Genomic DNA, 22790 nt, shown 5'->3' on the forward strand with positions numbered 1-22790 from the left:
TGAGGCCATATTACTGTTACAGTATTTGTGCTTAATGTTACCATTGCTTAATGCATGCCAATATCTATATGGTGCAGATAATATATATATTGTTAATATGATATATATGTTAGCCAGCATATATTAGTCAACACACTGGACTGGGACTCTGGAGATGGAGGTTCAGTTCCTGGCTCTGCTGCGGACTCTCTGCGTAACTTTGGTGAGTCCGTAGACCTCACTTCAGCAAAGCACATCAGTGCGTGCTTAACACTGCCCATGTGTGTGGTTCCATTGAAGTCCTGAGGCCACACACTTGCTTACACTTTAGACCTTCCCATGCCTGAGTCGCCCATGCGTAACATGGGGATAATTGTACCTCCCGGGGTGTTGGGAGGTTTAGTTCATCAGTGCTTGTGAGGTAGTCAGATATCACAGTGTTGGGGCCATGTAAGTAGCAGATATCGATATGTCTCAGCCGACAGGCAAAGGGCTCGGTAGCATGGCATGTGGAATGCCACCTCACATGTGGCAGTGGCCCTGGCATGTCAGAGTTTGGGCACATTGATGGGGCAGAGTGGGGGTCATTTTCATCGCTTATGCTGTTGCTGCACCTATCCTCCAGGTGCTACGGAGCTGACACCTGCCTGGCTCCCATTGGCTGATGCACTCAGCACTTTTCTGCCTTTAGCACTCAGGTTAACTGTCAGGCACATAGACCAGCTCAGAGTGAGCAGATCCATTGGGTTTGAGGCCATCTCTCATTCAGACCAGAGTAATGGACTTGTGCTTTATTTAAAATTGCGATACTCTCCAGTGCCAGAATGCTCGGAAAGCCTGAGCATCAAGCGGCATGATGGGTAATAAGTCAGGATCCAAACAGGGAGCTGGGCAGCATAGACACCAGAGAACTCTCCACGCCTCTTGCTCTTCTCCTCCTTTGGAGACAGCCAATGGGGTCTTCCAGGCTGAGGGGAAATGGAAGGCACACATGGTGGGGGTGGGGGGAGTGGCAGTTTGGGCTGTGTCTGCATATGGGTTAAATTATTCCTCTGATCAACCAGAATTAACAGCAGGGAAAATAAGCCAGGAACAAAGCAAGATGGAGAGCGGGTGGGCTAAGGAGGATGAGAGAGAGCAAAGAGAGAAGGCAGGGCAAGGTTTAGAATAGCAGAGTTAATTCAGGGTGTACCGTAAGTTACGCCTTGCACTGACGTTGACGCCATCTGACCTACTGCTTCCCCAGCCAGGATATGTAAGGGAGTATGTGGGTCAGATCCTCAGCTGGTGTAAACTGAGGAGGTTTCACTGACTCCAATGCCCAACTGAAGGTTCAGGGGGCCAACTTCTGTTCTCAGTTTCACCGGGATGAATCCGCCCCAATTCCAGTGACTAGGAAGTGTGTAAGGGGTGCGGGTGTACGTTACAGTTTGGCAAGTGGGTGGTAAGCTGAGCTAATGGAACATGCACACTGTGGGAACTAGCAGATGTGACACCAACTTAGACCCGCCATTAAATTTGGCCCTCACTGTTTTATCCTCTCTGTGCTGGTGCTGCTGGCCACATGCCATTTCTGAGATTGGTGGTAGGAAGCCTTTAAGGATGTGCTTTGAAAATCAGCTGGACCTACGAATCCATGGCAGAATTCCTTCTTTGTGGCTAGGGATGGTCTTTTGAGACCTTCTATTTTCTAGACAGATCCTGGAATCTGCTCTACCCTAAAGACTTTTGCATGGAAAGCTATTTGTGGGGGTATCAGGGTTTGAGTTTTTTGCCCATCTCCTCATTTTGGTCCAGTTTGTGCCCCAGTTTCTCCCTCTAGCTCGCTCCTTCTGGCAGTTTATGTGCACAGTGGCTGCCTGCCGTCTAGGAGGGGAAGAGAAGAATGCACAACCCCGTCCTTCATGAGGAATCCACAGCCCCACTTTCTACCCCTGAAGAACAGTATTCCTTTACCCCTGTGAATCTACATTGGTGGAAAGATCAAGGCTGTGATTTGGTTCTCCAACCTGGGTCACACTCAGAGCACAGCACAGCAAGTGTTCATTGTACCAGCCACTTCCACAGAACCTAGAGCAAGAGAGAGATTTTGTTGCACCCAACAAATACTCGTTTAGACAGTTAGTCCTCCCTGCAGTGTACGGGAGATGCGCAGAGCAGGTAGAGCAGGGGGCCAGTTTTCCATGGCAGGCACATTGTGCCATGAACAGAAGATGGTTATCTTTCATAGTAGCATGAAGGTGACAATAAACTCAGTTCTCGTGGCTGGGGATTCTCTTCTCTTCCAAGAAGGCCTGTTTGCATTAGTTGCATCAGAGAAGGCTTCATCCAAAGATTTGTCACTGGCTGGCTCTGGGCATTTATCTGACACTATTCTGGGGTTGCATCTGCCCTATCACATAGACCAGAAGCGTCTCCTTTGATAAGCCTCTCTCTCACTGCCTTACTGTGGATGCTTCATGAGCACAAAAAGGAGTTTCCCTGCCTCCTTTGGCAGCTGGAAGTGGAATGGGGAGGGAAACATCCCCATGCTACATTAGAGTCTATTCTTGGGGCTCTCAAATCTCGTTCATAGCTCTCCCAGTCCTCATCTGCCCATTGAGCAAAGGTCCCTTCAAGCAATCTACTAAGATTTCCGCTGGCCCAGCCCTTACTTCCAGAGAGTCAAGAACCTAATTGACTCAGAGGAGTCGGTGAAGTCTGAGGAGTTGAAGAAGGAAAAGACCTAGTCGGCTATTGGAACATGTGCCTGGCCAATGGAGGATTTTCCCCTACAGTATATCATTCTCCAGTGCTTTGTCTAACCTAATTTTGAATGTCTCAAGTGATGGAGTTTCCCTTGGGAGATTATTCCGCAACTGAGTGGAGCTCTCCTATTCTTTGCCTTTGCAAACAGAAAAATCCTGTTCTCCAAACCATTGCCCGATGCAGAAAATACTGACCCAACAAATGATGCTAACTTCTGTGGGAACTAGGGATACCTGATGCTGAACTGAGCTTTTGCTCTCCTGGATTTTGGGATGATGGGGTGGGCGGCTCAGTGCCCAGTGTACCCTTTTCACATGCCATAGAAGTCTCATTTCTCTCTCACCCCAGAGGTGGGCACAGCTGCCTTCACAATTACTTATTGATCGCTTGTCAGGATGTTTTCTTTGCTGGTGGGTCACTGAAGCATAAGCAGCAAAAGAGATGATCTCACTGAGGGAGGGAGAAGAGATCTAAGAAGAGAGTGTGCCTCTTGCACCGGAATGTTAATTTAAAAACACACAGACCCAGGCTCTTCACAGAGCGGGGACAAAAAACCACACTGAGGTTAAGCAGCTTCAATGTCATGCTTGTGAGAGAGAGTTTTCTGCGGAGCAGGCTCCTTCATGGAGCCATGATCCTGATGCCCCACTTGACAGATGATTGGCTCTTTGCCTTCCTTGTTTTAAAACCTCTCTTTGGGCTGACTCCAGCCCATTACAAAGCAGTTGACCCTTTGTGCTACCTTCCCTGCCTGCAGCACTCATCTAGCACTGGCCCCCTGCCCATCTCTTCACACACTGGGCCTCAGCCTGCAGATCCTCAGCAGATATAAAGCAACAAAGCTCCATTGACTTTCATGGAACAATCTTGATTTGCACCAGCTACAGACCTGGCCCAGAGCTTCCCCTCTGTAGCTCTCACCCATTTGGCATCTCTCAACTTCATTGACTTCCTATTCCATCTCCGGTTGTTCTCCTTGTCTTGCCGATGCTTCGTCATTCCTCCCTCCTTCTGCTCTTATTGATTTTTCATCCCTGTGACCGTGTTGTTTAATTCAGCCAAGTGTTTTGGGGAGAACGTCTGTACGGAAGGAGCCTGGCAAACTAGAATCGTGCTGTGTTTCCATAGCAGTCTTGCAACAGGTAGGGTAGTAGTAGTTTGGCAGTCGCGAGAAGCTAGCTAGAGCTGTGCTGACAGTGTTGGGGAACCCATGCCATTTAGCAGATACAGCTTCTTACCGCATATGCCAGAAGGGGATTGGCATCTTAAATATATCCCCTTGATATTTTATGGCAACGTGCCTACTCTGTGCATGTGTCTACTTATCAGTAGAGGGGTAGCAGAAGCTGTAGCAGCTCATGCTTTTAGCTCTGGAGGTCCCTGGTTCAATCCTTGAGATGGCAGCCTCACAATAGCCATTACCGTACCAGATCAGATCACTGGTCCATCTAGCTCAGTATCCTGTTTCTTACAGTGGGCAAAACCAGATACATCGGAAGATTGTGCAAAAATTCCATAATGGACAATTATGCAAGAGCGTGCCTCTGGGGGAAGTGTCTTCCTACCCCAGTTAGTGGTTGGCTTACAACCGAACCATGAGTGTTACTATCTCTTCTTATCATTAACTTCCTTTGCACTGTTCATTATTTTGTGTATCTTTGTTGTGTTCCCTCTTATTTATCTCCTTTCTAAAGTAAAAACTCCTGAGCTTTTTGTGCAGAACCATTTCATGCCTCTGAATCTTTTTGTATTGCTGTTTTCTAAACCTCTTCTGTATCTTTTTTTTTAATTCGAGCTAATCAGAACTCAGCATTCTGATTGGGTTCCCATTGATTTCTATAGTGTATTCTATTTGCCATCCCATTCGTTAAACATTTTGTTTGGGTTTTAACTGCTGCTACACATTGAGCTACTGACACTTACTATTGTTTGAATTATAGTAGCACCTACAAACTTTAACTGAGACCAGGGCCCTTGTGGTAGGCACTGTACAAACACAAAGTCAGAGACCATCTCTGCCCCAGAGAGGCTCACAGTCTAGTAAAAAAGACAGCCAAAAGATGGGAGGGGAAACTGAGGCACAGGGAAGGGAAATGACCTACCCAAGATCACTGGCAGAGCTGGAAATAGAAACCCTATCTACTGAGCCCCAGTCAAGTGCCTTAGCCACAAGACGACCCTTCTTCTCACCTCTTGTCACCAGATCTTTCCCTTTCTATGGTATGGGCCTGTCTCTCTGCCAATACTGAGACAGTGCTGAGGAGTTCTGGGTTTTTGGTTACAATTTATTTACATTCTCCTTTTTAAATGAGAGATTGTTAGATACAAGGTGATAATGGAGGGATGTGGTGAAAGCGAAGGATCCTGATTCTCCGTTGCTCTGCATTCATCCACTCCAATGAGGATCTTTACCATGGGGGCATTTTACACCCTTTGGGCATTGGGAGACTAGGGGGAGGAAAGACGGGATGATATAAAGGCGAGATGGGTGAACAGTGGAGGCTCTCCTGGGCGGGCTGTATTCTGTGGACTGCTGGCTAGGAGAGCAGCAGAGGGTGAATGCAGTATGGACTTTGGAACACCAGGGCGTGGGTGTCAGAGTAGAAGCGGTCAGCAGAGGAAAAGCAGGCTGGTGGGAGCTGGGAATTTGCTGAAAGGCTCCAGTTTAATCCTATAGAGCACTGGCTTTCTGCAGCCTAAATGGAACATTTAGCCTACCCTGTCTGGAGTCGGGTGCAGTGTGGTCTTTACCTGCATCTATTAAGTGACTCCAAACACACCTTTTGGGCTAGCTGCTTGTTTTCAGATGGCAGCCGGATAGATATATATAGATATAGATATAGATATGGGATGGAAAAGGAGGCGAGAGAGTGAGAGTGAGCAAACGAATGATGGAAGTGAAGCGAATGATTGAGAGATAAGGAAACAGATTGAGATGTGTTTGGCAAATTAAAGCTTTTCCCTTTGTTTTGCTGCTTTGCAGTTAGCTACAGGAACACTTAGCACCGAGCCCGGGGTCTAGAGAAGCAACTCTCTGACCAGCAGGAAATGTTGTTAAATATTTATTTGTAAACCTGGAGTCTTTAGCTCTAAAACATAGTCAAATGCAATAAAATTTGATTTAGTTGGTGCAGCTGGGAGGAGGCGAGAGGGCTGAAGCCGAGACCCTTGTGTGTGGGTTTGTTTATAAACCCAAAATCCAGAGTAACTAGGGTTAGTCCCACAGCTAGGGTGATCAGAAAGCCAGTGTGAAAAATCGGGATGGGGGCCAGGGGAGGGGGGTAACAGGAGCCTATATAAGACAAAGCCCTGAATATCGGGACTGTCCCTATAAAATCAGGACATCTGGTCATCCTACCCACAGGCCTGGGTCCAGGTCAGGACTCTGTGCACTAGTGTCAAGATTCACACTCCCGGCACAGTGGGATCTGCTCACCAATGTATTAGGTTTCAGATGTCCAGCCCCTCGATGCAGTGGGATCGACCAACCTACCCCTGTGAGCTGTAGGACTCGCCCAGCTGTGCCCCAGCAAATTCCAGTGACTTTGATGCATTATTTTCTTGCTCAGAAAATGTTTCCCAAAGTCACTGGAGATGCTTGGAGAGTCTCTCATGGGCATCTGGCTCAAGGGTGAACATCGCGCACTCTATAATTTATGATTACCAGATGTTTTTATGAGCTGACTCAGAAATTTCTGTTTTCTTTTTTTTTTTTCAATAATCTTGCTCCGTCAGCTTATCTGAAACCCCACTCCAGATTCCTCCCTGCCTAGAGAAGGTCAAGCTCCTGGCTCCAGGATTCTGATCACAATGAGCAGTAACAATATGGGGTTCCATGGCTGGGACGGTACATAGAATAACTTGGTGATGTCTTCTGCAAAAAAAAAAAAAAGACTAAGTCACATAAACAGGGATGGGCAAAACTCCAGGGAGCCTGGGGAGTTATGAACCTTCTAAGTGCACAAACTGTGTTTCCCTGGGGGTTTAAACCCTTGTTTTCGTTTTCCGTAAGGGCGATTTCAGTTGGTTTATTTTTGCTATATCATGTTTACTTCTTTAGCTACAGGGTAGTCCTTGCTTTCATTATGGAGACCATCCCGCTGACTTAAGTGCTGTTACTCAGTGTAAATGCCAGCTCAGAATTAGAGTCACCGCTTCCTCACCCCACCCAGCCCAAAAAATACCTCTAGGCTGGCCCCAGTGGGGAATTATTGATACTACAGGTATGGTCCAAGTAGAGCTATGCAGATTTATGCCATCTGAGGAGCAGGCCCATTGTTCTTAATTTTTCATTTTCATTTTTCTCCCTCTCTGCAGCTTTTTCCAAATCGCTTCCCTTTCCAATCTACTTTTACCGTGTTTTTCTCTTATTTTTCCACCATCTTCTCCCATTTTCCCCTTTGGCCCAGCTCCTCAGCTTGTGTAAATCAGTGTAGCTGCATTGGCATCTGTCTACCACACTGATTTACACTCAGCTAAGTAGCACCCCCTTCATCTTCGATATAGAGAGATAGAAGTGGGAATTTTCTCTCGGCTCCCTTTCTCCTATGCTTAACATAAACCCAATACCATTCAAGCTTGACCTGTGAACCCAGGATGGCCAAATGGGTTTGAAATCAGCCCTGATTATAACATTGACACAGACAATGGTGGAGGAGGCGTTATGGGTGCAGAAAGTGATGTCATGCTTACATAAAAACATGCACAACGTCACAGCATAACGGGCCAGGGTTTTTTCCTCCCGTACAGTCGTATGCTGGCAGCTGTGAGCCTGCTTCACTGCCACCTGCTGCCTCATTGTCAGTTACACCTGAGGAAACTGTACCAGACACAACCAGATCAGAAGCAGGGTGGTACTTTATTCCCACTTTGCACACGTGTAGGTGACGGTGCGTGGTGCCACTTTCCCTCTCCCTGAAGCAGCATATTTATTCAGCTTTTCAAGGTACGTCTACACAACAGGTGGCAATCGCAGCAGCGAGTATCAGATTGGGGCTCTCAGACATTGTGGTACACCAACCGTGTAGATGACTGGGCTCAGGCTCTGAACTCAGGAACTCGGGGGTGGGTTTCAAAGCCTGAACTCCAGCCTGAATCACAACATCTACACAGCTGTTTTTAGCACCATCGTGCAAGCCCAAATCCTTCAACTCAGGCTCTGAGACTTGCTGCCGGGGCTGTGTAGACCTACCCTAACAAAGCAATTACACAAGAAACAGCAAAGGCCTCTCTCTAGGCCTGCAATGAGGGAAAGGGGAAAAAAAGAAACCAGTCCAAACCATGGAGAAATCCCCATCTAGATACCTGGACCAGACTCCTTCCTTGGAGGTGCTCTGACCCCTTCCCAAGAAAGGGCAACATGTTATACACCTCCTGCTAGATTAACTGCCACCTGCCAAGCAAACCCAGCTGCTCAACCCTGCTAATCCGGGAAGCATCACTTAGGAGGAATGGATCTTATTTTCAGGGCCAAGTTATGGACAGAGTCACATGCCGTCCATCAGGGCAGAGCCATGTATTGGGAAGTTATCTTCTTGGGGGCAATCCTCCAGCCCTCATACTGGTTTTACTCCTGTGGGTCCCAATGATTTCAATGGGACCCCAGATTTGCACAAGTGTGAGGTCAAAGTGGTTGGATCCTGATTCTCCGTTGCTCTGCATTCATCGACCCCTGTGAGGATCTTTACCATGGGGGCATTTTACACCTTTTGGGCATTGGTGTAAGTGACTCACTAGGTGCAGGGAAGCAGGGGTGTTCCAGATCAGAGGGTACATTTGTTAGATCTCATTTTCCCTCACTGAGCAAATTCAAGAATGCTCCAAACTCTGCCAGACCTTTACCCTTCAGTGATTGCTGTGTGATCTGAGCTAGGTAGTCAACATCAGATCATGCAAAAATCTTGATTTTTAGAAGGGGGTTTCTATCGCCAGCTCAGCCTTGGAAGAGACATGTTTTACTCTGAAATGTCCAAAGGTAAATGAGAAACAGAAGTGATTTAAAGCGCATCTTCACGCTGTATTTTTCAGTGTATTCGTTGTCTTTATCCTGGGCCTTTTATGTGGCTTCAGCTATTAGCATTACGGATGTTTTTGTCAGGGCTTGTATTTATCATGGATTTAAATTTAGCCCAGAACTAATACAACGTGAGGTGTGTCTAGACTTTAATTATATGCAAGTAGGTTTGTCTAGTCTGTAATAATATGCAGATTTTGCTTTGTTCATTTATCATGTTTGCTCATCTTTTTAACTCTTGGACTCCAAAGCCTTAAATTCTACCACTGAAGGCTTATTTGGCTGCTGTTTTTCATGGCCACGTTGTACTCTGTGCAGTTACTAGAAGGCTCAGACAAAGAACATCTAATAATTCCACAATACCAGGTGTATTTCAGCCTAACCAGGCAAATTATCCTTTTGTCACCATGTGTGGCATAGGGTCAGATCCTCAGCTGGTGTAAATCAACTCCAATGGATCTCTGTTCGGGAGGAGCCTTGGGATGGTTGAATGGTGGAGTTTGTGGAAGGTCAGTACTGAGGTGCCCTGCAGGATGTGTGCCTTTGCACTGGGCTCAGGTTAGAGAATAGTGGCTAGGTTGGAAGTCTGAACTAAGTGAATTGGCAAAGCTCCGTTGGGTCTAGGAGTGGAACAATAGGCGGTGTTGCATGCCAAAACAAAGATTGTTGCTAAAGCTGTTTGCCATATCAGAGCTGTTGCAAATTATGATGAATATACAGGGCCAAATTCACCCCAGGCGTGATTCCATTGACAGTGGGGGAGGTACACCAGGGAAGAACTTGGCACCTATTAGAGGAATTCTTGGGGAAGCTCAGATTGTAATATCAAGAGAGCTAGGAGAGATTCCACAACAACCCCACCTATTCCTGCACCTGTCTGAAGCCAATATTAGGAGTTGCCCATAAAGGTATCGAGCACGGAACACATCCAAATAAGGCAGGCTGTTTTTCAGCATAATAAAGTGAAGGCTTTCCAATCTCAGTGCAATTAGACCCTTTCGACTGTGTTTTGTTTTGCTTTTTTATGTCTTTCTCAGCAAGATTGTGAGTACAGGGAATTGGATTCCAAGAGAGATTAACAGAGATGACGATTAAAGAGAAAGCGCATGCGTTTTGAAAGCATGCGCTGTGCGCCTGCACTGCAAAACGTTCCTTTCGCTGCATGTAATGTGATGCAACAAAAGAGTTTAGAGTGGTACCTGCTGCCCCATTTCCAGGAGAGTCGCAGCACATTAGCTGGGATTTCTACATCTTCCTGGAAGACATGGTTTCAGAGGTGCAAAGTTTACTCCGGCAGTTGCAAAATAAATAGCACTTTTTGTCTGATGGATATTGCACAAGCATGAAAAGGGCTTGTTTAGCCTCCTTGGAATGGGCTCTGGGTGGAAGGCCTGCTCTGGCTCCCCCCCATGTGGGAAGAGCCCTGCGGAGGTATTTAGATAGCAACTCACCACCTGAACATTGCTCCTTTTGGCTCCCTGGATACCGTTGCTGCCCACTCGCTCAACAAGGGTCCAAGTTTATCTTAATTACAGGAATATGCCGGGCAAACACACATAGAATATCAGGGTTGGAAAGGACCTCAGGAGGTCACCTAGTCCAACCCCCTGCTCAAAGCAGGACCAATTGCCAACTATATCATCCCAGCCAGGGCTTTATGACAGTGATCAGCATAGTTGGCAATACTGATGTTATGCCATGAAGGATGATTAATAATAAATATCCTACATTCATTTAGCACTTTGTGGCCTGATCCAGTTAGTGAAGCCAATGGAAATCTTTCCACTGATCTCAGTGAGCATTAGAGCAAGCCGTTAGGAATGATTGCAAAGCTGTTTACAAATTATGTACACACAGGAATCACTTTGCACACCCCTGAAATGCAGTCACCTCTGGGGTGGAACGCATCAGCTGTTCACCAGCAGCCAGCAACACTGCACAGCAATCTAGGGCAAGAGGTGAAGAATGCTGTATCAAATTGAAACTGTGGGAGGAATTCTGTGCAGCAGACTGTAATTAATACCCCAGTTTGAATTGGGCTAGGACATTATTGGTCTGGTTTATGAGATAGCGAAAACTGATACATTTATGGATTGCACATCACTTTTCATCCTTGCATTTTGCAAAAAATGTTCAAATAATCTTTTTTTGGAAGGAAAGTAAGTTATGCATGGGACATCTATCTATATAAAATGATGGATATAAACAGAAGCAATGAAACTAATGCACAGAATATATCCAAGAGCCATAAATAGTTCGAGGCAAAGTAATGCACAGGATATATATAATGATGGATATAAACTGAACCGGTGAAAGTAATGGGTGGAGTATATTCAGCGATAGCCATAAATAGCATTAGTGAAGGCAATGCAGAGTGTATATGTAACAATGGATATAAACAGAGCCAGGAGTAGTTGTATATATAATGTATAATATTAATGTGATTTGATCCTTCATAACAGCTTGAGCAACATAAAAAATAAGTACACCAGAAGCAATGTGACATGCAGCTTTAGCATCCCACTGACAAGGGGATGGGATTGTTTATGGTTTGAAGGTATAAGCTGCCTTTGCAAAGCCATAACTCCCCCAGAATAACTTTATATAGTTCTCAGTGTCTCCCCATTCCAAGTTTGTCTGTAGCGCAGCTCCCTTCATTCATTTAACTTTCAAATTGCCTCTTCCAGAGCAGGGAGGGCTGGGGATGAGGAGGGAAGAGCCACTAGACTAGACAGAGTCCTGGCAGGTGATGGTGGATTTGGGGGGGTGTCTCCTGCTAACCTGTCATGGAAAGAGTTACTGCATTCTTCTTTTCAGACAAAAATTAGGGTTCAGTATCCCCCAAATCCCAGCCTGGTCTGGCCCCCACTTAAAGACAGTGTTGACTTGGGGGTACAAACAAGGAACAACTTTCTGGAGTGCAAATGGTTGAGATGGCTACTAGAGAAGTGATCAACTCACCTACATTAGGACAAAAGAATAGTGCCATTTGAATGATTAATGAGGAAGCTGGGGATAGCTTAGGGGAAATAACGGGGAGAGGAGGTGTGTGTGTTTGGGATAGGGACATTTATATCACTTCCATCTGAAATTACTTGAGCTCAGATCCTATGGCAGGGATGGGCAAACTTTTTGGCCTGAGGGCAACATTTGGGTGGGGAAATTGTATGCAGGGCCATGAATGTAGGGCTGCAGCAGGGGGCAATGCAGGGTGGGGGAGGGGGTGCGGTGTGCAGGAAGGGGCTCAGGGCAAGGGGTTTGGATGCAGCAGGGGATTGGGGTACAGGAGGGGTTTGGGGTGTGGGCTGAAGCCCCGCGCCACTTAACCTCAAGCAGCTCTAGGGTAGCAGCAGCATGCAGTGGGGCTAAGGCAGGCTCCCACCTGCCTTGGCCCTGTGCCACTCCCGGAGGTGGCCAACCTGTCCGGCAGTGGTTCCTGGGGGTGAAGTGGGGCAGGCAGGCTCCGCACACTGCCCTCGCTTGCAGGTACCACTCCCGAAGCTCCCATTGGCCACAGTTCCCCATTCCCGGCCAATGGGAGCTGTGGGGGGCGGTGCCTGCAGGTGAGGGCAGCGCTTGGAGCCCGCTCCCCAGGGGCCACAGGGACGTGGTGCCGGCTGCTTCCAGGAGCGGCACAGGGCCAGGGCAGGCAGGGAGCCTGCCTTAGACCCACTGCACCACGGGGCTGGCAATCCCACAGGCTGGATTGAAAGCCCTGATGGGCCGTAGTTTGCCCTCCCCTGTCCTAAGGACAAAGTAGTTAACACCAGCAAAGCCCATCCTTGGAAAGCTCTGACCTGCCCTGTTACAGGATCCTTGGTGGTTGTGTTGTCATGTTGATGGTGTTTCAGCCAAAGCTAAGTAAGGGCTGGTTCCAGGAGGAAATCCAGGATTGTAGCTGAAACGACTTCAGAATGACACAAAAAAATCACTTCCTATATCCTTGTCCCATTGCGTTCCTGGCAGGCCCAGAAATCAGTACCACTTCTGTCTCTGATCAAAGTCTTTTCCCAGGGCCCATCCCACATTGGCCAGGAAATCTATCTGAAATTCCTCTCTCGTGGACGTTTTTTGCTTTAGTGAGGAAATCTGGTTCGTTTTTTTCATCCTTTCCCTCGTGAAAGAAGGGAACAGGTCTAAGATTAAGGCAGTTTTTGTTAGCAAGAAGGCCCCAGCAGTGGGCTCACAGGACATTCCCGGATCCCATGCCCATAGAGTAGATTCTGTTTACACTTCCCTGGTGTTTCATTTGCTGGTGCAGTAAAACCAATTCTGCCGCCAGTTTGGGGATGGAAATTCTGAGCCCCTCTTTTGCACCTTCAGTCTTCTACCCAAGGACTTGCTTTTGCATGTAAATACTCCATTCAGTGGTCAGTGGTTTCCCCCACCCAGGACCTCTGTAATCCGATACAATTAAAAGCAACAGGGAAAAAAGAGACTTAAGTGTTTTCACTTTGGATTCCAGAGGCAACAATGGATGCTGAGAGCCATATTGTGTTTACCTCCCCCCGGGTCCAGGCAGGGTGATAAAGAAAAAGGGTATTGGGGCATGCTCGCAGACAGGACTCTTCAAGGCAGCATAATGGATCTAGGTGTCCAGGTCCCCAAAAGCCCAGCCTTCGTTTTTGAAAGCTTAGTAGTTTGTAAGTACAATGTTCCTTTTACCCATTATCACAGAACACGCTGCAAAGCCGGGTAAATATTGTTATTGCCTTTTGACCAATGGGGAACTAAGGCACAGGAAGGGTTAAGTGACTTGCCCCAGGACGCAGAGAGAGTCAGTGGCAGAGACAGGAGTAACTCCACTGGAGTCCATGGGGTAGAGGAGAATCCAGCCCAGAAGCATCTATTGCTTTCTGCTCTAAGTGGAACCTATTCCTTTCTGAGCTGCCATTCTCTGGACCTCCACACAATGTGGGCTGCTCCACTGTCTGGGTTTTCCCTGTGTCTCTAGTCTGGGCTGAATTCTTCATTCCAGCCCTTCTGCCTTCAAAAGGCGATTTTTGTATTCAAGTTCCATCTAAAGGGAACTGACTCGTTTCAAGAGCTTAAAGTGTGTGTGTGTGTGTGTGTGTGTGTGTGTAAAACATTCCCCATTCAATCATCAGAAGTTGGGGATGATTTTGCCCAGGAGTGGCTTTGGACAAGTAAATGAAGGCATCAGCACCATGGCTTCACTTCTTCCTCAGGCACCATCTGCATCAAGCCCTCGCCTCTCCCATTCTTCCCAGCAGACAGTGGGATTGGTGGGGGTTGCTACACTCCTGCCAGAAGGCTGTGCCAGCGGGCGGGATCACGCTTCCTGGTTCCTCTGCACCTCATTAGGGTGCTGCTGGCCAAAGTGCAGGCTCCCTCCTTTTTTTATGCACCTCACCTCCGAACTCTGACTTCATTAGTGGAGACTGTTCGCCTGGCTGGCTCTGAGCAGACTGCAAAGCAAGCCGTTAACATAGAAGCAGCTCAGGCCAGGTCTCTCAGGGAGCTAGTTGGATTGGGGGATGGGACAGACATAGGTTTCAGCCAGTTAATACCTAAATAATAGATGCTTTTTCAACGTGTCAGATCGCTTTGCCATGAAAAATTATATTATGAGCTTTCAGGCTTTGTCAGTTGTACAGCATAACCACTTTACTGAGAAATTCCCCCCAGCCCCACCATACCCATCTACAAGAGCCCCAGTCTGAGCAGCAGCGTGGTCCACTGATGAAGGCACTGAGCAGGAGACCTGGGTTCTGTTCTTCACTAAGCCACTGACTTGCAGCATGACCTTGGTCAAGTCACTTACCCTCTCTCCTCTCCAGCACTTTGTCTGTCTGCTTTAGATTGTAAGTTCTTTTGGACAGTCATTGGCTTTTACTGTGTGTCCATGCAGCACCCAGCAGAATAGACACTGCCATCATAATAATGGGCAGCCCCCTGCCCTCAGCAGGCCATCTTAGTGACAGGAAGCTGGACTAATTATTGTTTGTTAGTCTCTATTGCCAGCCCTGGGGGCAGAAACATTGACTTCCTTTGCCAGTCTATGTGGATACCTAAAGATCAGCGTGAAAGGGAATTCCCTGCCCAGAGACCCTGTGAATTCAGATGCATTGAGCACGCTATTCAAACCCACTGTAGTGGCTGAACCACATTCGCAACTGCCTAGCTGGTAACGATTGAGACCGCAATTTGGTAATCTGTCTACAGGGAAGCGAGTCCCAGGGACAGCCTCCCGGGGGATGCTGAGAAAATATAAGGAAGAATCTAGGTTAGGGGGGCAGGAGTCGGTCTGTGGGGAAATACAGGACCTGGCAGGTGCTTAGGGATCTTTGCCCCATCACTAGTGATAAATGCATGGTGAGGCTGTAGGCCTAGAAGCAGAACATACCAGCTCTGTTACTAATAGATCCCCTTATGGCCACTGTCCCACCCTTCCAAGGTGTGAAATTGGACACAGCTGCTAGGGCAAGTATTAAGACCAAGCAAGGAAGGGAGGAAAAATGATGGGCGGGGAGAGGAACTCCAAAGATGACTAATAACTGGATGGACCGCTGGCTGGCTAGTATGGGGACTGACACTACCCCAGCCAGATAAATGCTGCGCCCATGCCAGCTCTACCTGCAGCCCTTCAAGTGTGCATGCTCTGCTCTCTTAAAATGTGCTTTTCTACCATCTCTGCAGCACAGGTGCTTCTGGCTGCATGTGTGACACTGCCAATGATAGCGTTACCGTGGCTACAGCGTATATTGAAATAGCAGGGATGTATCGAGCAGACATGTCTAATATTGAGCCAGTATTTCCCCTTTAGTTAATATCAGCACTGGCGGCTCAGTGAACTTTGACGCTGACTTGAACAGAAGTGACTTTTGCCACTGACCTTTGTTTGCTAACCTCTGGTGTTGTTCTGTCCTCCCCCTCTTTGTGTTGCTTGCAGGTGAGAGATAGGATGATAGCTGGGGAGGTGAGCATGCATAGCCCAATTCTGGCCTGCTGGCAGCCTATCCTCCTCCTGATGCTGGGATCCGTCCTCTCCGGCTCTGCCACGGGCTGCCCACCCCGCTGTGAGTGCTCTGCCCAGGAGCGCTCTGTGCTGTGCCATCGAAAGCGATTCCTCGCTGTACCCGAGGGGATCCCTACTGAGACTCGGCTCCTGGACTTGGGTAAGAACCGAATCAAGACTCTCAACCAGGATGAATTTGCTAACTACCCTCACTTGGAGGAGCTAGAGTTAAACGAGAACATTATCAGTGCCATTGAGCCTGGGGCTTTCAACAACCTCTTCAACCTCAGGACTCTGGGTCTCAGGAGTAACCGACTCAAGCTCATCCCCTTGGGGGTGTTTACCGGACTGAGCAATCTTACCAAGCTAGACATCAGTGAGAACAAAATTGTGATCCTTCTAGACTACATGTTCCAGGACTTGTACAACCTGAAGTCTTTGGAGGTTGGGGACAATGATCTGGTCTATATCTCCCACAGGGCCTTTAGCGGCCTCAACAGCTTGGAGCAGCTGACCCTGGAGAAATGCAATTTGACCTCCATCCCCACAGAAGCGCTGTCTCACTTGCACGGCTTGATTGTGCTGAGGCTGCGCCACCTGAACATCAATGCCATCAGGGATTACTCATTTAGGAGGCTCTACAGGCTTAAGGTCCTTGAGATCTCTCACTGGCCCTATCTGGATACCATGACGTCCAACTGCCTCTATGGACTGAACCTGACGTCCTTGTCCATCACCCACTGCAATCTGACTTCCATCCCTTACATCTCTGTCAGGCACTTAGTTTATCTCAGGTTCTTGAACCTATCCTACAACCCCATACTCACCATTGAGGGCTCCATGCTGCATGACCTGCTCCGGCTGCAGGAGATCCAGCTGGTGGGTGGGCAGCTCACCACTGTGGAGCCCTACGCCTTCAGAGGCCTCAACTACTTGCGCATCCTGAATGTCTCTGGGAACCTGCTGACCACACTGGAGGAGTCAGCCTTCCACTCGGTGGGGAACCTGGAGACGCTCATTTTGGATAACAACCCTTTGGCCTGCGACTGCCGGCTGCTTTGGGTTTTCCGACGCCGCTGGAGGTTGAACTTCAACAAGCAGCAGCCCACCTGCTCCACCCCCGAGTTCGTCCAGGGGAAGGAGTTCAAGGACTTCCCCGACGTGCTCCTGCCCAACTATTTCACCTGCCGCCGGGCACGCATACGAGACCGCAAGCCGCAGCAGATCTTTGTGGATGAGGGCCATACGGTACATTTTGTCTGCCGGGCAGATGGGGATCCACCTCCCACGATCATGTGGCTCTCTCCCAGGAAGCACCTCATCTCTACCAAAACCAATGGGCGGCTCACTGTTTTTCCCGATGGCACTCTGGAGGTGCGCTACGCCCAGATCCAGGACAATGGCACCTACCTATGCATCGCCAGCAATGCAGGTGGCAATGACACCATGCTGGCGCACCTTCACGTGCGGAGCTACTCCCCAGATTGGCCCCACCAGCCCAACAAGACCTTTGCTTTCATCTCCAACCAACCCAACGAGAGCGACGCCAACAGCACGCGTGCCACCGTGCCTTTCCCCTTCGACATCAAGACTCTCATCATCGCCACCACCATGGGATTCATCTCCTTCCTGGGTGTGGTGCTCTTCTGTCTGGTGCTTCTCTTCCTGTGGAGCCGGGGGAAAGGCAATACGAAGCACAACATCGAGATCGAGTACGTGCCGCGCAAGTCTGACGCCGGCATCAGCTCCGCCGACGCGCCACGCAAGTTCAACATGAAAATGATCTAACCTGAAGCAATTTGCAAATAAAGTTTTTTTAAAAACAAAAAAAGAACGTTGCTACAAACATACCGACCTCTCTCCTCCTCTGAGCCCCCCCACTCCCCTCTCGTTCTAACCCCACCTCCCCGCACCTCCACCTCTTTATACCAGGAGAACATTCTGCGGTTGTCTCCAGGACTTCCATGTTTGTAAAGAAGTAGTCTGATGGACGCCAGTGTCAAATCTAATGAGAGGGGAAAAACAAACAAAAAAATAAAATAAATCAAAAAGTTACAAACTTTCCTCTGTAACTTTGATTTAAATAATTATGGATTTTTATGAAAAAGTTGAAATAAAAAAAAACAACCTCCCTATTTGCTATAGATAGTTGGAATGCAAAATCTTGACTTCTTGATCTGTTCAGTTCTGTATCTGAGTTTTATTTTTCTTCCTCTCCTCTTCTCTGACTCTCCCATGGAGGCGGTTTCTAGTGGTCCAGAAAGAAAAATCTGGTGCTTCCATTCACACAGCTCCTAGTGCGAGCCAGAGCCCAGTTGCACTGGGGAAAAGCCTGTTGGCTCAGCAGAGAGCAAAGAACAAATTCTGCTGTGACTTATGCCCTCAGTTACACCTCTGAAGGGGGTTGCCAGGGGATAAGTCCAGCCAGAATTCAGCCCAAAGTGTTGGTGTTCCCTTTTAGATAAAAAGAAAAAATCACCAGTTAGGCTAAGGCCTTTCCCTGTGGGTAGCTCAAGGTTCAAAGTGCTCTACACCCTTTTTCCATTAGTCCTAGAGAAGCTAGTCAGTATCTGGATTTCAGCTCTGCTGTGTCTATATACCAGTAAAAAGTCTGACTCAGCCCATTCCCTGGCCAGCAGAACAGTCTTTCTGGGCTTCTCCCCTCTGCTAATTGACAAAGGCAAGACTCAGTTAAAACAAAGACTGGAGAATCTCTCAGAGTTAGGTGCCACTGCTCTGAAATAAGAAAAGGAGGACTTGTGGCACCTTAGAGACTAACAAATTTATTAGAGCATAAGCTTTCGTGAGTTACAGCTCACTTCGAGCTGTAGCTCACGAAAGCTTATGCTCTAATAAATTTGTTAGTCTCTAAGGTGCCACAAGTACTCCTTTTCTTTTTACGAATACAGCCTAACATGGCTGCTACTCTGAAACCTGCTCTGAAATGTATCCCAGCTGGGCCTTTCCCTGGAGGCATTTCAGGGAATGCTAGCCTGGGGTTTTCCTGTGACCAACAGGTAGAAGTGGGCCTGAGATTTAATTACTCCACAGGTGTTAGGCACGGAGAGGGCTCTTTCTCTGCAGCTGTGAATAATGGAGTTGGTCGGATGCTGCTCTCACTCTGGCCTCATCCTCCCATAACTCCCCTGCCCTCAACAGAATGACTCCTGATTTGCACGGCTGTAAGTGGAATCAGAGTCAGGCACAGAGAGCAGGTTCCCAGGGCTGTGACTAATGGCATCTCTGCTGCTGTCAGACAGAGAATTGATTTCCTCCAGCTGGGACTGGTGCAAATCAGACTGAGGAGGGGGAGGTTCCCTGAGCCAAACTCTGCACTGTTACAGCCGCACAACCTCTCGTTGACTTCAATGGTGCAAGGAGGGTAGAAGTCGGCACTGGACCTGGGATGGAAAGGCTGTGCCACCTAACCCATACTCTGGTACCCGTACTCCTAGCCACCTCTGTTCATGAGAAGGAAAGTGTTAGCCAACGCATCCATCTATGCCCACCACAGCAGGGAACTCCTTGACGTTTGGAGCCCCATGCTGGTGATGGCTCTCTTTTTAATTCTCTCTCTCAAGCCCTCAGGCATTTCCTTGGGACTTTAGCTTCCAAATAGGCAGGAGATCTTGGCTGGAAGATCCAAATGCTGGTGACAGGAGGGGGGCATGTGAGCAGGGTAGTCTGGGAAGTGCAGAGTGGCAGCAGTGGGGTAGGAGTGATGCAAGCTGTTTTCTAGCTATTTAACCTATTTATTTATCTCTGATGTGCCTAGCACCACAAATAGCTGGGCACCTAACGGTTTATATACCTTAAATCAACAAATCCCACCTCTTTTTAACTGTCCATTCGCTAGTCCATTTGTAACAAGTCTAGTTCAAAAGCCTAAGTCACTGGAGTTTCACTCTAGGTTCTCAAGCTGCTTTTTTCTTACTTTGCCTATCTGTAAATTTAGAGCATCATGAATGGAAATCTTTGTTTCCTCGTTTTATATGGGTCCAGTGAAATTAACGTTTACTGACATTTACAGATAAAAAAAATTGAATGTTTCCAAGCCTATATATACAATAGCATCGTTCCCTGGTGCTAGCATTAGCCCCATGGGGGTCTGAAAGAGTCTCTGTTTTCATTGAATAGAACTGGGTTAGTTTAAAGAAGAAGGGGTGTTTAAGAGCCAGTCTGTGCTACAGAAGGTGTGTTCTTCCTCAAGTCATGGTCCCTATAAGCATTCCAATAGCGGTGTGCACCATACACAGGAGCCAGAAGGCTTTTGTAGCTGTGTCCCTTGACCTGTATAGCCAAATCTTGCCCCCTTTTCTCTGCGTGCTGAGGTTCTATTAATTCAGAGTGCCCCCTGGGGAACAGGTCTGAGATTTCTGCAACTTTACTTGGGTGCTTCTCATACAAGCAAAGTCCCAGAATGCTCAGCAGAATGGAATACTGTGTAGAGAATATGGTGTGAATTACAGCAAGAAGGAGTGTAAAGACATTGTCTGATGCATAAATTAAAGCACCGAGTTAGAAGGGCAAAAGCAGAGGGAGAGAGAAATTAAGAGGCCCAGAGACAAGGAGAAAAGATATGTTTTAAGATAAGCTTTGAAAACAAAGCTGCTTCAGACCTTCCCCCATTCAGTTTATCCCAATATCTAGGACTTTGGAGGAATTTATGATTCTCATTTGTACATTTCGCAAGAAACTGGCTGCATTGCTCAGCTCCCAAGGAGAGGGAGAGATTATTAATAGCATAAATGTCACTTTAAATGAGTATCCCATCGGAGCTAGGCCCTAGGTCAGCATGGGAGCCATGGAGTGAGGTAACATTTGCCCTTTTGAAGAATGATTCCTTGCAAAAAAATGTTTGAAGCTTTAAAGCTTTGAGGCTTCAGCTTTACAATAGGTGGCAGCTCGCATTGCTGTGTGGTACCCATTTTGGGAATGGAGAGAGAATCTCAGTTCATGATGGCACTCCACAATCAGAGCATGAAACAGACCAACCATTGAAAATTCATACACAACCTGTCAATAGATAACTTGTCCACTTTGTGGTACAGTCTGCCAAAGAAATGTCCCAGATGAGAACTGGCAGGTGTGGATGGAGGAGCAGAGACAGGTGGGAAACCAAACAGTGCAAATCTAGAGGACGCAAAGGAAAGAGATGGAGAAACCAGCAGCATAGCATTCATTGACCAGAGTGACCGCAGGGGCTGTGCCCTGCATTTGATCATGACAAGGGCTAGGTGGGGAGGTATGAAATTTCCAACTTAATCCTTGAATGCAGTAGCCGCCGGTAGAGAGGTGAATGCAAGGGAGAAATAGGGAGCGTCAGCACCAACCAAAGGTTTGAACATAAGCAGAGCTTTTACAGTGTCCGTGGGGCCCCTCCGTTGGGTATAGAGTGATGGCTGGCAGCACGCTGTAAGTTTGCAGTGGGTCTCGCTCAATATCTGCATCTGATTTGCAGTTCTGCCAGCCAGACACCACACCGCTCTGCCAATGCGCCAAATGCTTTGCCTGCAGTACGCTGCTATTGGAGACGCCTCGCTTGACTCTCCCAATGCACCTCAGCCCTACCCTGCACTATCCCTGCTGCGCTGGTGGTAGGCCTTAGCACGCTTACGCTCCTACCCTACCATCCAGTGCTGGCTTCCACAGAGCTCTGCCAATGCACCTCAACCCTGCCATGTAGTGACCCTGCTCTGGCAGTCTTCAGCCTGCCTGACGCAGACAGTGCCAACCAGGCTGAATTAGCAGCTGGTTTAATGATGTGCCATGAGATTTCCAGTCTCACTCCGGCTGTGACCTAAACTGATGGGAACCCAGAAGTGAGATCAGTGCTGCCTCTCTCTCTCTCTCTCAGGACCTTAGTCTCAAAGCCTCAGTCATTTCCCCCTCCCTTTGTTCCTGTTGTACTTGGCATGATGCTGCCCAGGGTGGGGAAGTTCATTATATTATTCCCAGCCTTGCTAGGGCTCTGCAGCCTCCTGTGACAGATGAGTCCCTCATGCATTTCAGCTCTGCTGTGAATGAGCATATTCTGGGTATCCTTCACAGCCAGGCTTTGGGGTGATCTCACTATGCTTCTACCACAACATAGATTCTCCTGCCATTTTTGCCTCTGACAAATGTTGGGCCATCACCTCACCCCAGAGAAACGAGGCAAAATCCAAAGAGGCCCGAGGAAGCCCAGACCTAGCACATCTTCCACAGAAGATGGCAAGCCAAAACACTCACGGTCATTAATGACCCTTTTCACAACTGGGACATTAAACCTGGTGTCCCAATCTACTTGCAGCTTGGAGTATTACATTCTACCTCCCTACATTCCCCGTGCCACTTTGGATTGGTGCATTGCCAGGAATAACTAAAGGTATTTGATCCCGGATTGCAACACAAGACAGGGGATTAGCTTCTATTGCCAGCCCTGCCGCTGAGTCGGCAGGTCACATCTTTCGTCCATACCTTGGTGTCCCCTAGGTGGGAAATGGAACTAATCAGACCTGCCTGCCTTTGTAAACTGCCTTGAGGTCTAGGGCTGAAAGGTGCTAACGTGTGATGTATTAATTCATTGTTATTATTATTGTTATAGCTATGAAACAAGCCCTGACAGCTCAGATCTGGTAAATGAATCTTTACAGACTGCAGCTTGTCTTTGAAACCTTTCCTAGTCCCATGTTTGCTGTTTCCTGCCAGATGATCCAGTGTCACCTATATATTCCCAGCAGCACTTCCAATGAGCATGTAGCAAGTGAATGGAACCGTCATTCCATATCCAATGCCTGGACAGTGCACTCCAGCCATTCAGCAGTTGGGCTAGTCACAGGCTAACACACTGGATAGCTAGCATCTATACAAACTAAATCCAGGGGCAGGAGCCTTGGGATATCAGGACCTAACCCCAATTTAAATGCCCCCACAGTGCTTGGGACATGGGGCTGCAAGGATTCCTCATCCCTGCTCTGTGGGCAAGGCTGCACACTGGGGCAGGTCTGCCCCAGAGTGGTTGCTCAATGAACTGTTCCTCCTGCAAGACAGCAGACATAGGCAGGTCAGTAGCAGCAGCACTGTGGCCAA

At 48.0% G+C, this 22790-nt stretch overlaps 1 protein-coding gene across 3 annotated transcripts in view; it reads left to right on the forward strand.

Moving 5' to 3' along the window:
- LINGO1 (leucine rich repeat and Ig domain containing 1) overlaps positions 1-17867 on the forward strand; it is a 470336-nt gene extending 452469 nt beyond the window's left edge. For all 3 annotated transcript variants that reach the window (XM_043493665.1, XM_038420510.2, XM_038420514.2), the window contains one exon: positions 15654-17867. In XM_043493665.1, coding sequence (XP_043349600.1) covers positions 15666-17507 — 1842 coding nt within the window. In that variant the 5' untranslated portion in view covers positions 15654-15665 and the 3' untranslated portion in view covers positions 17508-17867. The remainder of the gene's footprint in view (positions 1-15653) is intronic.
- The last annotated feature ends 4923 nt before the right edge of the window (positions 17868-22790 follow it).

Source organism: Dermochelys coriacea, chromosome 10 (genome assembly GCF_009764565.3).
Source record: "Dermochelys coriacea isolate rDerCor1 chromosome 10, rDerCor1.pri.v4, whole genome shotgun sequence".
NCBI lineage: Eukaryota > Metazoa > Chordata > Testudines > Dermochelyidae > Dermochelys > Dermochelys coriacea.